This window comes from Tiliqua scincoides, chromosome 1, assembly GCF_035046505.1.
Source record: "Tiliqua scincoides isolate rTilSci1 chromosome 1, rTilSci1.hap2, whole genome shotgun sequence".
Classification (NCBI taxonomy): domain Eukaryota; kingdom Metazoa; phylum Chordata; class Lepidosauria; order Squamata; family Scincidae; genus Tiliqua; species Tiliqua scincoides.
The window spans coordinates 299,339,432-299,351,778 of record NC_089821.1 but is presented as its reverse complement, the minus strand read 5'-3'; the positions used below and the strand labels follow the sequence as shown (position 1 = coordinate 299,351,778).

Sequence of the window (12,347 nt, the reverse complement as noted above, 5' to 3'; positions counted from 1 at the left end):
CCTATGATTATTTCCCCCCCCCCCCATGTTTACAGTGTGAAAGTCCTCCCCCACTTTTTGATTCTCATGACACAACAGCCCTGGGAAGTAATTGCTCAATCCTATCCATCTTTCCAGGTCTGATGCTGCTGTAAGGCAGCCCTGAGCTACGGGAACATTTGTCCTGGAGGAGGCCACCATGACTGGTGCCCCACCTCAAGTTGCACTGCCTGTCCCCTTGGCACTGCTGCATCAGTGCTGGAAAGTTGGATAGGATGGGGCCCTAAGTTAAACTGAGAATGAATCACTGACACAAGGTGCGATCTATACCTGCCTATTAGGGTTGGCAAACTTTTAACTTTAGGGATCCTGGACCTTTAACAATTGTGTAGGAGAGGGAATTGAGGCTTGGGATGCGCTGGGACTTACTCCGGAGCAGACATGCGTAGGATCGGGCGGTCAGGCAGCTTCCCCCCCTTTGCCATCCAGTCTGGTGCTGCCTTTGGGTGACTTCTGCTGCTCTCCCTCAGAAGTCGGGACGGGCGACGGCTGCTGCTCTCCCTCAGAAGTCACTGGGTGACGGGCGGCTGCGCCTGTGCGAGGACGCCTGCCCCGCCCGGGCGCCGCTCTCCCTGCAGGTGCACAGCCGCGCGCGCCCCCCGCCAGCCGCTCTGTGGGGGGAGGCGTGGCTTGGCGGGAGCCTGCGCGGCCCCACCTCTCCCCGCCCAGGCGCGGTGATAAGTGCAGCGCGCGCGGCTGTGGGGCGCTTTCCTGCAGCAGGTGCGGCGGCGGTAGCAGCAGCAGCAGCAGCAGCAGCAGCAGCAGCAGCAGCGATGGGCAACCGGGTGGTTCGCGGCGACTTCGAGTGGGTGTACACGGACCAGCCTCACACGCAGCGCAGGAAGGAGATCCTGGGTACGTTGGCCCTGCTCCTCCAGCACCTTGCTGCGCCCCCCCCACCCCTGCACTTCTGGGTACCTCCTAGCCTGGAAGGGGCGAGCGTTCAACTGCTGCCCCCCCCCGCCCGTGCAGCCCGTTCTCTGCAGCCTTCGCAGGAAATGCACTCTGCACATGCTCTAGGGTGGTGGGTCCCAAACTTTTTTTGACTGGCGGCTCTCTTTTTTTGGGTGGGAGGGAGGGAGGGGGGTGGAATGTTCTGAGCATTTTCCCACACTGCAGGGCCCTATGTGACAGTAAGATTTAAATTTTGCTGCATTTATTCAGGGACAGAGTGGGTCATGCTGTTCAGTGTTCTTGACCTGAACTGGTTTTCTTGTACTATGCCAGCCAGCATGTTTGTGTGACTCTGTGAAACTTGTCCCTGTGTGTGTGTGTGTGTGTGTGTGTGTGTCAGCACAGGCTTCTCTTATTCAATGTGGGCTGTGTGTCTTTACACTTTACAAGTGGCCAGTGCAAATTGCTTGAAATCTCTGATTTTTTGGGAGGGAGGGGGTGGAATGTTTTGAGCATTTTCCCACACTGCAGGGCCCTATGTGACTATTAGATTTAAATTTTGCTGCATTTATTCAGGGACATTGTGGGTCATGCTCCCCAGTGTTCTTGGCCTGAATTAGTTTTCTTGTACTATGCCAGCCAGCATGTCTGTGTGACTCTGTGAAACATGTCCCTGTGTGTGTGTGTGTGTGTGTGTGTGTGTCAGCACAGGCTTCTCTTATTCAATGTGGGCTGTGTGTCTTTACACTTTACAAGTGGCCAGTGCAAATTGTTTGAAATCTCTGATTTTTTGGGAGGGAGGGGGTGGAATGTTTTGAGCATTTTCCCACACTGCAGGGCCCTATGTGACTGTTAGATTTAAATTTTGCTGCATTTATTCAGGGACTATGCCAGCCAGCATGTCTGTGTGACTCTGTGAAACTTGTGTGTGTGTGTGTGTCTGTGTGTGTGTGTGGGGCTGTCAGCAGAAGCTTCTCTTATTCAATGTGGGCTGTGTGTCTTTACACTTTACAAGTGGCCAGTGCAAATTGTTTGAAATCTCTGATTTTTTGGAAAACTCATGATGAATCCGATCGGACACGGAGTAGAGCTCATTACAGAGCCTACTCCGTGGTGGTGGTAGCAGCGAAGAGATCGTTCTTCTCTGCTACCATTGAGTCTGCTGATAGCCCTTGGCAGAGCTGTTCCTTGTGGTGCGGGGCCTCCTTCATCAGGCCCCTTCGGTAGTCCAGGAGGAATACATGGTCAGCTGCTGTGATGTGTTTGCCCAACACTTTGCAGATAAAATCGATCATATTCGTCGCGACTTGAATGCCACATTGACAATGTCTGATGATGTCCCCTTGGCAACTGCTTGTCCAGTATTGTGGGATTCTTTTCAACTTGTGCAGCCTGAGGATGTGGACAGACTCCTTTGGAGTGTGAGGCGCTGCGGGGCGCTTTCCTGCAGCAGGTACAGCGGCGGCGGCAGCAGCAGCAGCGATGGGCAACCGGGTGGTTCACGGCGACTTCGAGTGGGTCTACACGGACCAGCCTCACACGCAGCGCAGGAAGGAGATCCTGGGTACGTTGGCCCTGCTCCTCCAGCACCTTGCTGCGCCCCCCCCACCCCTGCACTTCTGGGTACCTCCTAGCCAAGAAGGGGCGAGCGTTCAACTGCTGCCCCCCGCCCGTGCAGCCCGTTCTCTGCAGCCTTCGCAGGAAATGCTCTCTGCACATGCTCTAGGGTGGTGGGTCCCAAACTTTTTTTGACTGGCAGCTCTCTGGACCAGCGGTCCCAGCTCCCCGTTAGGGCTGCAATCCTATGCGTTGTATATGGCAGTGGGGTAGTTGGGGGGGGCGGCTTATCCCTGCTGCCCTCCAGCGCGATCACCCGCTGCCGTGCCTGGGTGTGTTCTTGCTGCTGCTGCTCCATCCTCAGCAGGGCTGGGCAGACATGCCAGCCAACTGTACTGTGGCATACCTGCAGGACTTGCATCTGAGTAGGCATGCCTAGGATTGGGCTCTGAGGCTGCAGTCCTGTGCACACTTTCCTGGGAGTAAGCCCCATAGTCTATAATGGGACTTGCATCTGAGTAGGCATGTCTGGGATTGGGCTCTGAGGCTGCAATCCTGTGCCCACTTTGGATGCAGTGATTATAGTCCGTGAAAAATATGCTATGCAAATGTGCCATTCTGAGCATTACGGGTTTCATATTACAATGATGATAAATGGTACGTCCACCTCTACGGTTGGTGGACTTCGAGTGGGTCTACACGGACCAGCCTCACACGCAGCGCAGGAAGGAGATCCTGGGTACGTTGGCTCCCACTATAGTCTATGGGGCTTGCTACGGGTTTCATATGATGATAAATGGTATGTCCACCTCTACGGACCCAAACACCTTTAACTTGTATGTAAATTTAAGGGCACCTGCTGGAATGAGGAGCAAAGTGGGAGAAAAGGAATCCCCCACTGGGCGGGGCATCCAACATAGCAGGCAGACTGAGAGCCCAGGTCTACTCACACAGCAAATCTTGGCCATGGCGGCCACAGGTTCAATTGAGAGTCCTGGTCTACCTAGCATGTAGATCAGGGCTCCAGGTTCAGGCAGGAGCCCAGGTCTATCTGCTTGGTTGACTTGGGCTGTGGAGTTAAGCTAGTGCTCATGGCCACCCCAAACACAAACTCTGGATCCGCCCCTGAGAAGGGGCGAGCATTCAACTGCTGAACCCCCCCTGCAGCCTCTGCAGCCTTTGCAGGAAATGCACTCTGCACATGCTCTAGGGTGGTGGGTCCCAAACTTTTTTTTGACTGGCGGCTCCTTGGACCAGTGGTCATAGGCTCCCCATTAGGGCTGCAATCCTGTACGTTGTATATGACAGTGGAGTGGGGGGGGCAAAGCACTAAGTTTTACAGGGAGCCTCACCAGCATGCTAGCAACCCCCTCTCCCTCGGAGCCGTTTTGGGTGGGGGGTGCAAAACAGAGGTGAATGGCCTGGAATGGCTCAGAGGGGGAGGGGGGACCACTTGCATGCCATGGCACATGTGAGGCTCCCCGCAAAACCTAGTGCTTTGCCCCCCCCCAGCTACGCCATTGCAATAGGGCAGTGAGGTTTTGGGGTTTTTTTTGGCAAGGATTCTATTGTTCCCTTGGCTAGTTTCCACAGCTTCTTGGGGAGTCACAGTTTGAGAACCATGGCTCTAGGGCAGTGGTTCCCAACCTGGGGTATGTGTACCCCCAGGGGTACTTGCCAGTACCCCTTCAAGTACTTTAGGGGTACTTGAAAAAAGAATTGAATAATGGCAGAAAAGGCAGGTCTGTGTTAGAATGCCTTGTGGATTTGGCATTAGAATTCCTTGTGGGGCTAATATTAAGGGTACAATTTATGGGAATGGGCTACCAAGGGGTATGCAAGTAAAAAAAATGTTGGGAACCACTGCTGTAAAGCACTCCCTGTCAGAGGGAAGGCTTGCTTCCCCTTGTTGCTGAAAGCGGCGTGTGGAGCTCACTCCTGGCTCTTCCAGCATTGCCCACCATGATCAATTGGTCTTTCTCACTTAGGAATCAGCCACCTGTGCCACTTCCCTTTTCTCTTCAGAGCTTTCGACTACACCTGTTAAGGGTGGTGACATCAGCTGGTGGTGAAACCAAATGTTCTTAAAACCAGAGTTCTTCCTTCTGGACACGCCTACTCAGCATGTGGTTGGTCTGTGGAACTCCTTGCCACAGGATGTGGTGACAGCATCTGGCCTGGATGCCTTTAAAAGGGGATTGGACAAGTTTCTGGAGGAAAAATCCATTACGGGTTACAAGCCACGATGTGTGTGTGCAATGTCCTGATTTTAGAAATGGGCTATGTCAGGTGCAAGGGAGGGCACCAGGATGCAGGTCTCTTGTTATCTGGTGTGCTCCCTGGGGCATTTGGTGGGGGCCGCTGTGAGATACAGGAAGCTGGACTAGATGGACCTATGGCCTGATCCAGTGGGGCTGTTCTTATGTTCTTATGTTCTTATCCAAGCTTTTTATCCAGGGGAGGGCGCATGTTTGTATGGTGAGCTGCTGCCTGTGTCCTTAGCATGTGCCTGCCGGAAAAACTGCTCCTGGAGTTTCGCATTCCTTAACAGATGTTCACGGTCTCTCTTATTTATATAGTGTTCCGTCTTCGAGGAACAGAGGATGGCACAGTCTGTCCTTACAGCATAGTTAGGAGGATTAACTGGCAGTAAAGTTAGACTGGGAGATGGTGACTAGCTCAAACTCACTAGTGAGCTTTATGGCCTAGTCTGGTTTTATAGGGCAATTAAAGGTCCTCAGCATCATCAGATCTTTCCACAAGGACATGAAGGGCACTGTTGTCTTTGATGGCTCCACATCAGACCCCTTTGACATCCGAAGCGGAGTGAAGCAGGACTGTGTTCTTGCGCCAACCTTGTTTGGGATTTTCTTCGCTGTCCTGCTGAAGCATGCCTTTGGAACTGCAACAGAAGACATCTATCTCCGGACCAGATCAGACGGAAAGCTCTTCAACCACTCCAGACTGAGAGCAAAGTCCAAAGTCCAGCTGAAATGTCTGCGTGACTTCCTATTTGCCGATGATGCAGCTGTCATTACCCACTCTGCCAAAGATCTCCAGCAGCTCATGGATCATTTTAGCAAGGCCTGCCAAGATTTTGGACTGACGCTCAGCCTGAAGAAAACACAGGTCATGGTTCAGGATGTGGACTCACCTCCCTGCATTGCAATCTCTGCGCTTGAACTGGAGGTTGTCCATGACTTTGTGTACCTTGGCTCAACGATCTCTGACACTCTTTCTCTCGATACCGAGCTAAACAAACGCATCGGTAAAGCAGCTACCACGTTTTCCAGACTCACAAAGAGAATCTGGTCCAACAAGAAGCTGACGGAACATACCAAGATCCAGGTCTACAGAGCTTGCGTCCTGAGTACACTTCTGTACTGCAGCGAGTCATGGACTCTTCGCTCACAACAGGAGAGGAAACTGAACGCTTTCCACATGCGCTGCCTCTGACGCATTCTCGGCATCACCTGGCAGGACAAAGTTCCAAACAACACAGTCCTGGAACGTGCTGGAATCCCCAGCATGTATATACTGCTGAAACAGAGATGCCTGCATTGGCTCGGTCATGTTGTGAGAATGGATGATGGGCGGATCCCAAAGGATCTCCTCTATGGAGAACTCGTGCAAGGAAAGCGCCCTCCAGGTAGACCACAGCTGCGATACAAGGACATCTGCAAGAGGGATCTGAAGGCCTTAGGAGTGGACCTCAACAGGTGGGAAACCCTGGCCTCTGAGCGGCCCGCTTGGAGGCAGGCTGTGCAACATGGCCTTTCCCAGTTTGAAGAGACACTTGGCCAACAGTCTGAGGCAAAGAGGCAAAGAAGGAAGGCCCATAGCCAGGGAGACAGACTGCACTTGCTCCCGGTGTGGAAGGGACTGCCACTCCCGAATTGGCCTTTTCAGCCACACTAGACGCTGTTCCAGAACCACCATTCAGAGTGCGATACCATAGTCTTTTGAGACTGAAGGTAGCCAACACAAAGGTACAGGAGCCCTGTCGGGGGAAAAAGTTGGCAATTAAGCAGACACCCACACCCCCTTTCTTTTCCATTCCCTTCTTTTTTCTGATAATCAGAAGTTCTAGAGCAGGGGTGCCCAAACCCCAGCCCTGGGGCCACTTGCTGCCCTCGAGGACTCTCAATGCAGCCCTCAGGGAGCCCCCAATCTCCAATGAACCTCTGGCCCTCTGGAGATTTGTTGGAGCCCACACTGGCGCGACGCATGAAGGCATGCTGTTTGACCCCTTGCATGAGCTGTGGGATGAGGGCTCCTGCCACTGCTTGCAGTTTCACGTCTGTGATGCAGCAGAGGCAGCAAAGGAAAGGCCAGTCTTGCTTCCTCTTCTAGGCCTTGAGCTATTGCAAGACCTTCATTCATTCATATATAACTTATATGAATGAATGAAGGTCTTGCAATAGCTCAAGGCTATTTAATGTGTGTGTGTGTGTGTGTGTGTGTGTGTGTGTGTGTATATATATATATATGAATATGAATATGAATATGAATATATATATATGAATATGAATATATATATGAATATATATATATATGAATATGAATATATATATATGAATATATATATATATATGAATATATATATGAATATATATATATATATATGAATATATATATATATATATGAATATATATATATATATGAATATATGAATATATATATATATATGAATATATCTTTAATATATTCATTTATGTAAACTTATGTAAATTTATTCAGATTTAAAATGTAAATTAATTTTTTTCCCAACACAGTGTCAGAGAGATGTTGTGGCCCTCCTGCCAAAAACTTTGGACACCCCTTTTCTAGAGGAATAATGGGAATAAAATTTCTGAATGCTTAAGCTAGAGGTATTTGGGTGACTTACTTCAAAGGCATAACAACCTGATTTGGAAACACTTTATCTGATTCTAGATTAGAGGGTTATTGGAAGGCAGTCCTGGCCATGCTCAGAGGCAGTTCCTTACGAAATATGGGCTGAACTTTGGTATAGAAAACCGGTTTAGTGACTGAACGCTGCTCAAATCAAAGTCCTGCCCATAAGATTGCTTCCGCTGCTTCACACCAGTGTTACACCCCATTGTTCTATTTCTGAATCTGTCTTTATGGACCATTGGTGGAGTGTACAAATTCCTCTCATCTGATCGTTTTTTTTTATGAAGTCAGATCTTGTTTATTGTAATAGGGAAGGTTGTAGCAAGCTCTTCTTCCAGCCATTTCTGTTCAATGTTGCATATATGCAACAGAGGACAAATGTAGGCCTGGCGAAGGTGGATTGAGGCAGTTCATTTCCCTGTATTGCAAATTGGGAGGTGATTTTCAGTATTCAACTTGGTGACACCACAGAGTGCAATTTTGATGTGTAGTTGGCTGGGTTGGGAACTTGGGTGATGTGAACTCAAATTGGCAAAGCAGAAATTTAAAATGAGATGTGTGCCTCTCCTGTGCCGCATCGTTCCAGCCCAGCCCAAATGCAACGCAGTGTGTTAAAAAGAAAAAAAGTGACGGCGCAAGCCTAGGCATGTCTACTCAGCAGTAAATCTCATTGTGTTCAGTGGGGCTTAGGTTGTCCATGACTTTGTGTACCTTGGCTCAACGATCTCTGACACTCTTTCTCTCGATACCGAGCTAAACAAGCGCATCGGTAAAGCAGCTACCACGTTTTCTAGACTCACAAAGAGAGTCTGGTCCAACAAGAAGCTGACGGAACATACCAGGATCCAGGTCTACAGAGCTTGCGTCCTGAGTACACTTCTGTACTGCAGCGAGTCATGGACTCTTCACTCACAACAGGAGAGGAAACTGAACGCATTCCACATGCACTGCCTCCGACGCATCCTCTGCATCGCCTGGCAGGACAAAGTTCCAAACAACACAGTCCTGGAACGAGCTGGAATCCCTAGCATGTATGCACTGCTGAAACAGAGACGCCTGCATTGGCTGGGTCATGTCGTGAGAATGGATAATGGCCGGATCCCAAAGGATCTCCTCTATGGAGAACTCGTGCAAGGAAAGCGCCCTCCAGGTAGACCACAGCTGCGATACAAGGACATCTGCAAGAGGGATCTGAAGGCCTTAGGAGTGGACCTCAACAGGTGGGAGACCCTGGCCTCTGAGCGGCCCGCTTGAAGGCAGGCTGTGCAGCATGGCCTTTCCCAGTTTGAAGAGACACTTGGCCAGCAGTCTGAGGCAAAGAAGGAAGGCCCACAGTCAGGGAGACAGACCAGGGACAGACTACACTTGCTCCCAGTGTGGAAGGGATTGTCACTCCCAAACTGGCCTTTTCAGCCACACTAGACGCTGTGCCAGAACCACCATCCAGAGCGCGATACCATAGTCTTTTGAGACTGAAGGTTGCCAACATTATTATATACTCCCAGGAAAGTGTATATAGAATTGTAGCCTAAGTGGACAATAGTACTGTTTGTATGCTGGAAAAGTGTTAATAGAAAGGGTAAGAAACGGCAGAGTAATTGGTCACTTATTAGGTTAACAATTTATATGGTAGCTTTCTACAAACATCAAAAGTGAGTAACATTGCAAAGTGGGAAAAAACCCCAAGACAATACAGGAACAATTCATTCATGCATTATTGATAATTTTGTTTATAACAATACAGTATACTAATTGCTTGTCTGTATTAAATTGCTTGCTTAGGACTAGGAATGCTCTGTCTCCCGGGGCCTTTTCTCGAATGTGTTTCATAGTCTCACGGCCTCTGCAGCAGTGGCTTCACGACGAGCATGTGCTACAGCTTGTCCCTACGCAACCCTCACCCAGACACAGGGGTGGGGCCTCAGGCAGCAGATGGGGGGGTGCCCATCTCTGTCTTCCTCCTTGCCTGCACTGCTCCTCTTTCTCCTTTCACACCCTGGGTTGGAAAACAGGAGCAAGAAGTGTGTGTATGGGGGGGTGGGTGGGAAGAATGCTGAGCTGTAACATTGGAGAGTGGGAGGAGCAGAGGCTGGCGCATCCTCGGATAAAAGGAGGAGCATTTGGCAGGCTGCCTCAGGCATCAGGAGGGCTTGGGCCAGTCCTGAGTGGGGCTGTAGCTCAGTGGCAGAACACAAGCATCTCAGATAACACCAGAACCAGGGGACATCCGCTAAAATTGAGTGTTGGAAGGGGTTAGGACAGACAAAAGAAAATATTTCTTACCCAGTGTGTAGTCTGTGGAACTCCTTGCGGGATGTGGTGATGGCATCTGGCCTGGACGCCTTTAAAAGGAGATTGGACAAATTTCTGGAAGAAAAGTCCATCACAGGTTACAAACCATGATGTGTATGTGCAACCTCCTGATTTCAGAAGTGGGTTATCTCAGAGTCCTAGATGCAAGGGATGGCACCAGGATGCGGGTCTCTTGTCTTGTGTGCTCCCTGAAGCATTTGGTGGGCCACTGTGAGATACGGGTAGCTGGACTAGATGGGCCTATGGCCTGATCCAGTGAGGTTGTTCTTGTGCCAGTGTCCAGGTTTAATTCCCAGCAACTTCAGCTGAAGGACAGAGACTTCTATCTGAGGCTCCAATGAGTTACTGCCAGTCAGGGGGGATGATATTAGGGTGGACAGACCAAAGACCTTCCTTGGGATAAGTGTACGTCTCTGAGCAGGCACTTGCTAGCATCCTAGTGCAAGTGAGGTGGGCATACAGGCACACACACCCCCCGCTCATAAGCAGGCACCGCATCTCCTCCGCTGCCACTGCTTCTTACACAGTGGCCTGGCAGGACAGATCTTGTGAATGGAATGCAACTCTTCAGTTGTCTCATAACTGGGCTGTGCCTTCAAAGCAGCCAGGCTACCTTAGCACCTACACTGTATCACTGAAAAGGCAAGGCTAATTTGTAGTTATTAGTGACAGCCTCCCAACATTTCTAGACATGACATTTAAACTGATTTGTCAGTTCTCAGATCACCAGAGCTGGAGAGGAAGGTGGCAGGTCAGTAATAAAATGCTCAGGCCCAGTCCTGATGCTCTCCAGTTTAACTGATAAATCTTGCCCCACCCCAATGCCTTCTCACAACAGGCCCTAAGGGAGTTGCCACCCTCTAGGAGCTTGTGATTTAAGCATTCGCTCTAATGGGCTGTATCATGCAAATGTTGAAACCACTAATGTAGTGGCTAAGAGTGTAGATTCTGAGCCAAGGAAGGTCCCTGAATTAAATCTGAATTAAATCTTTATTGAGCCATTTGCTCACTAGTGACCTGAAAGCAAAGTAGCACCTGTCAGCTGCAACCCATCCTCCCCCTTCTGCAATGCAGGGAATAACACTGAGCCACAATCGAGGTTGCTGAGATAATGTATATGAAACATTTTAAAAGCTCTAAAATACCGTACAGATACAGAGCAACTGTGCAGCTGGAAGCCAGTTGAATTATGTTAAACAAACAAAACAAAATCACCTGGAAATAATGCACAGGGGTGCGCAATCAAGATAGGAACTGCAGCAGTTGCTAAGTGCAGCAGCTCCTCTGCTCCACCAAAGTTTTGCAGTGTCTTCTATGCTCCCATGTTGTTTAAGTGTTCAAAGTAACTATTAGTAAAACTTACAATGGGTAGAATCTCTCTGTCTCTGTAGGCAACCTTCAGTCTCGAAAGACTATGGTATCGCGCTCTGAATGGTGATTCTGGAAACTCCTTTAAAAGCATATAGAAAGTTTATTTACATGTTATTTACAGATTAGGAATAGATTAGGATGGATACAGGTTTGAAGTTACCCATGGTAGATCATTGATTTCTCCGAGAACCACACCCAAAACTCCTTTACTTGTACTCTGTCACAAACAACTGACCCATGTGATATTGCGTCTCACTTCCCTCTCCTTATTTGGCATACTGGTGCATGGTTTCAGCCCTAACTGGGAAGTCTGTTAGCCATGTATGGAGAAGTTTCTGGCCTGCAACTGTGATTACATAAGACCCTGGAATTTTCCTTTTGTGAAAGCTATGACACACATGTTTCTCTCTCCAGGTCATCTTGACCTTTTCTACCCTGTTTTTAACAGAAAAACACTAGTCATGCTTTTTCCTGATGTTCCTCCTCTGAGAGAAGTTAGGTTAACCCCTAAAATATCCATCAATCTACGTAGTGTGGCTGAAAAGGCCAATTCGGGAGTGACAATCCCTTCCACACTGGGAGCAAGTGCAGTCTGTCCCTGGTCTGTCTCCCTGGCTATGGGCCTTCCTTCTTTGCCTCTTTGCCTCAGACTGTTGCCAAGTGTCTCTTCAAATTGGGAAAGGCCATGCTGCACAGCCTGCCTCCAAGTGGACCGCTCAGAGGCCAGGGTTTCCCACCTGTTGAGGTCCACTCCTAAGGCCTAGATCTCTCTTGCAGATGTCCTTGTATCGCAGCTGTGGTCTACCTGTAGGGCGCTTTCCCTGCATGAGTTCTCCATAGAGGAGATCCTTTGGGATCCAGCCATCATCCATTCTCACGACATGACCGAGCCAATGCAGGCATCTCTGTTTCAGCAGTATATACATGCTAGGGATTCCAGCTCGTTCCAGGACTGTGTTGTTTGGAACTTTGTCCTGCCAGGCGATGCAGAGGATGCGTCGGAGGCAGCGCATGTGGAAAGCGTTCAGTTTCCTCTCTTGCTGTGAGTGAAGAGTCCATGACTCGCTGCAGTACAGAAGTATACTCAGGACGCAAGCTCTGTAGACCTGGATAGAATATACTCTTATGTTCTAAACAGTGCTCAGTTAGTTAAGTGGTGTGCACACAATACCTGGCATTCAAATTCTGAAGCCAAGCAGCTGAGGGACTTGTGAGTTTTTGTTTGTTTATATTTAACATTCTGTAGGCCACATTCATTCTAATATTCTGTAGGCCA

At 49.4% G+C, this 12,347-nt stretch overlaps 1 protein-coding gene across 1 annotated transcript in view; it reads left to right on the top strand.

Annotated features, from left to right (window-relative positions):
• Positions 1-799: 799 nt before the first annotated feature.
• Positions 800-12,347, top strand: part of DEGS2 (delta 4-desaturase, sphingolipid 2) — a 47,758-nt gene continuing 36,210 nt past the window's right edge. The window contains exon 1 of the mRNA XM_066612243.1: positions 800-894. Within this exon, the coding sequence (XP_066468340.1) occupies positions 813-894 (82 nt within the window). The 5' untranslated portion in view covers positions 800-812. The remainder of the gene's footprint in view (positions 895-12,347) is intronic.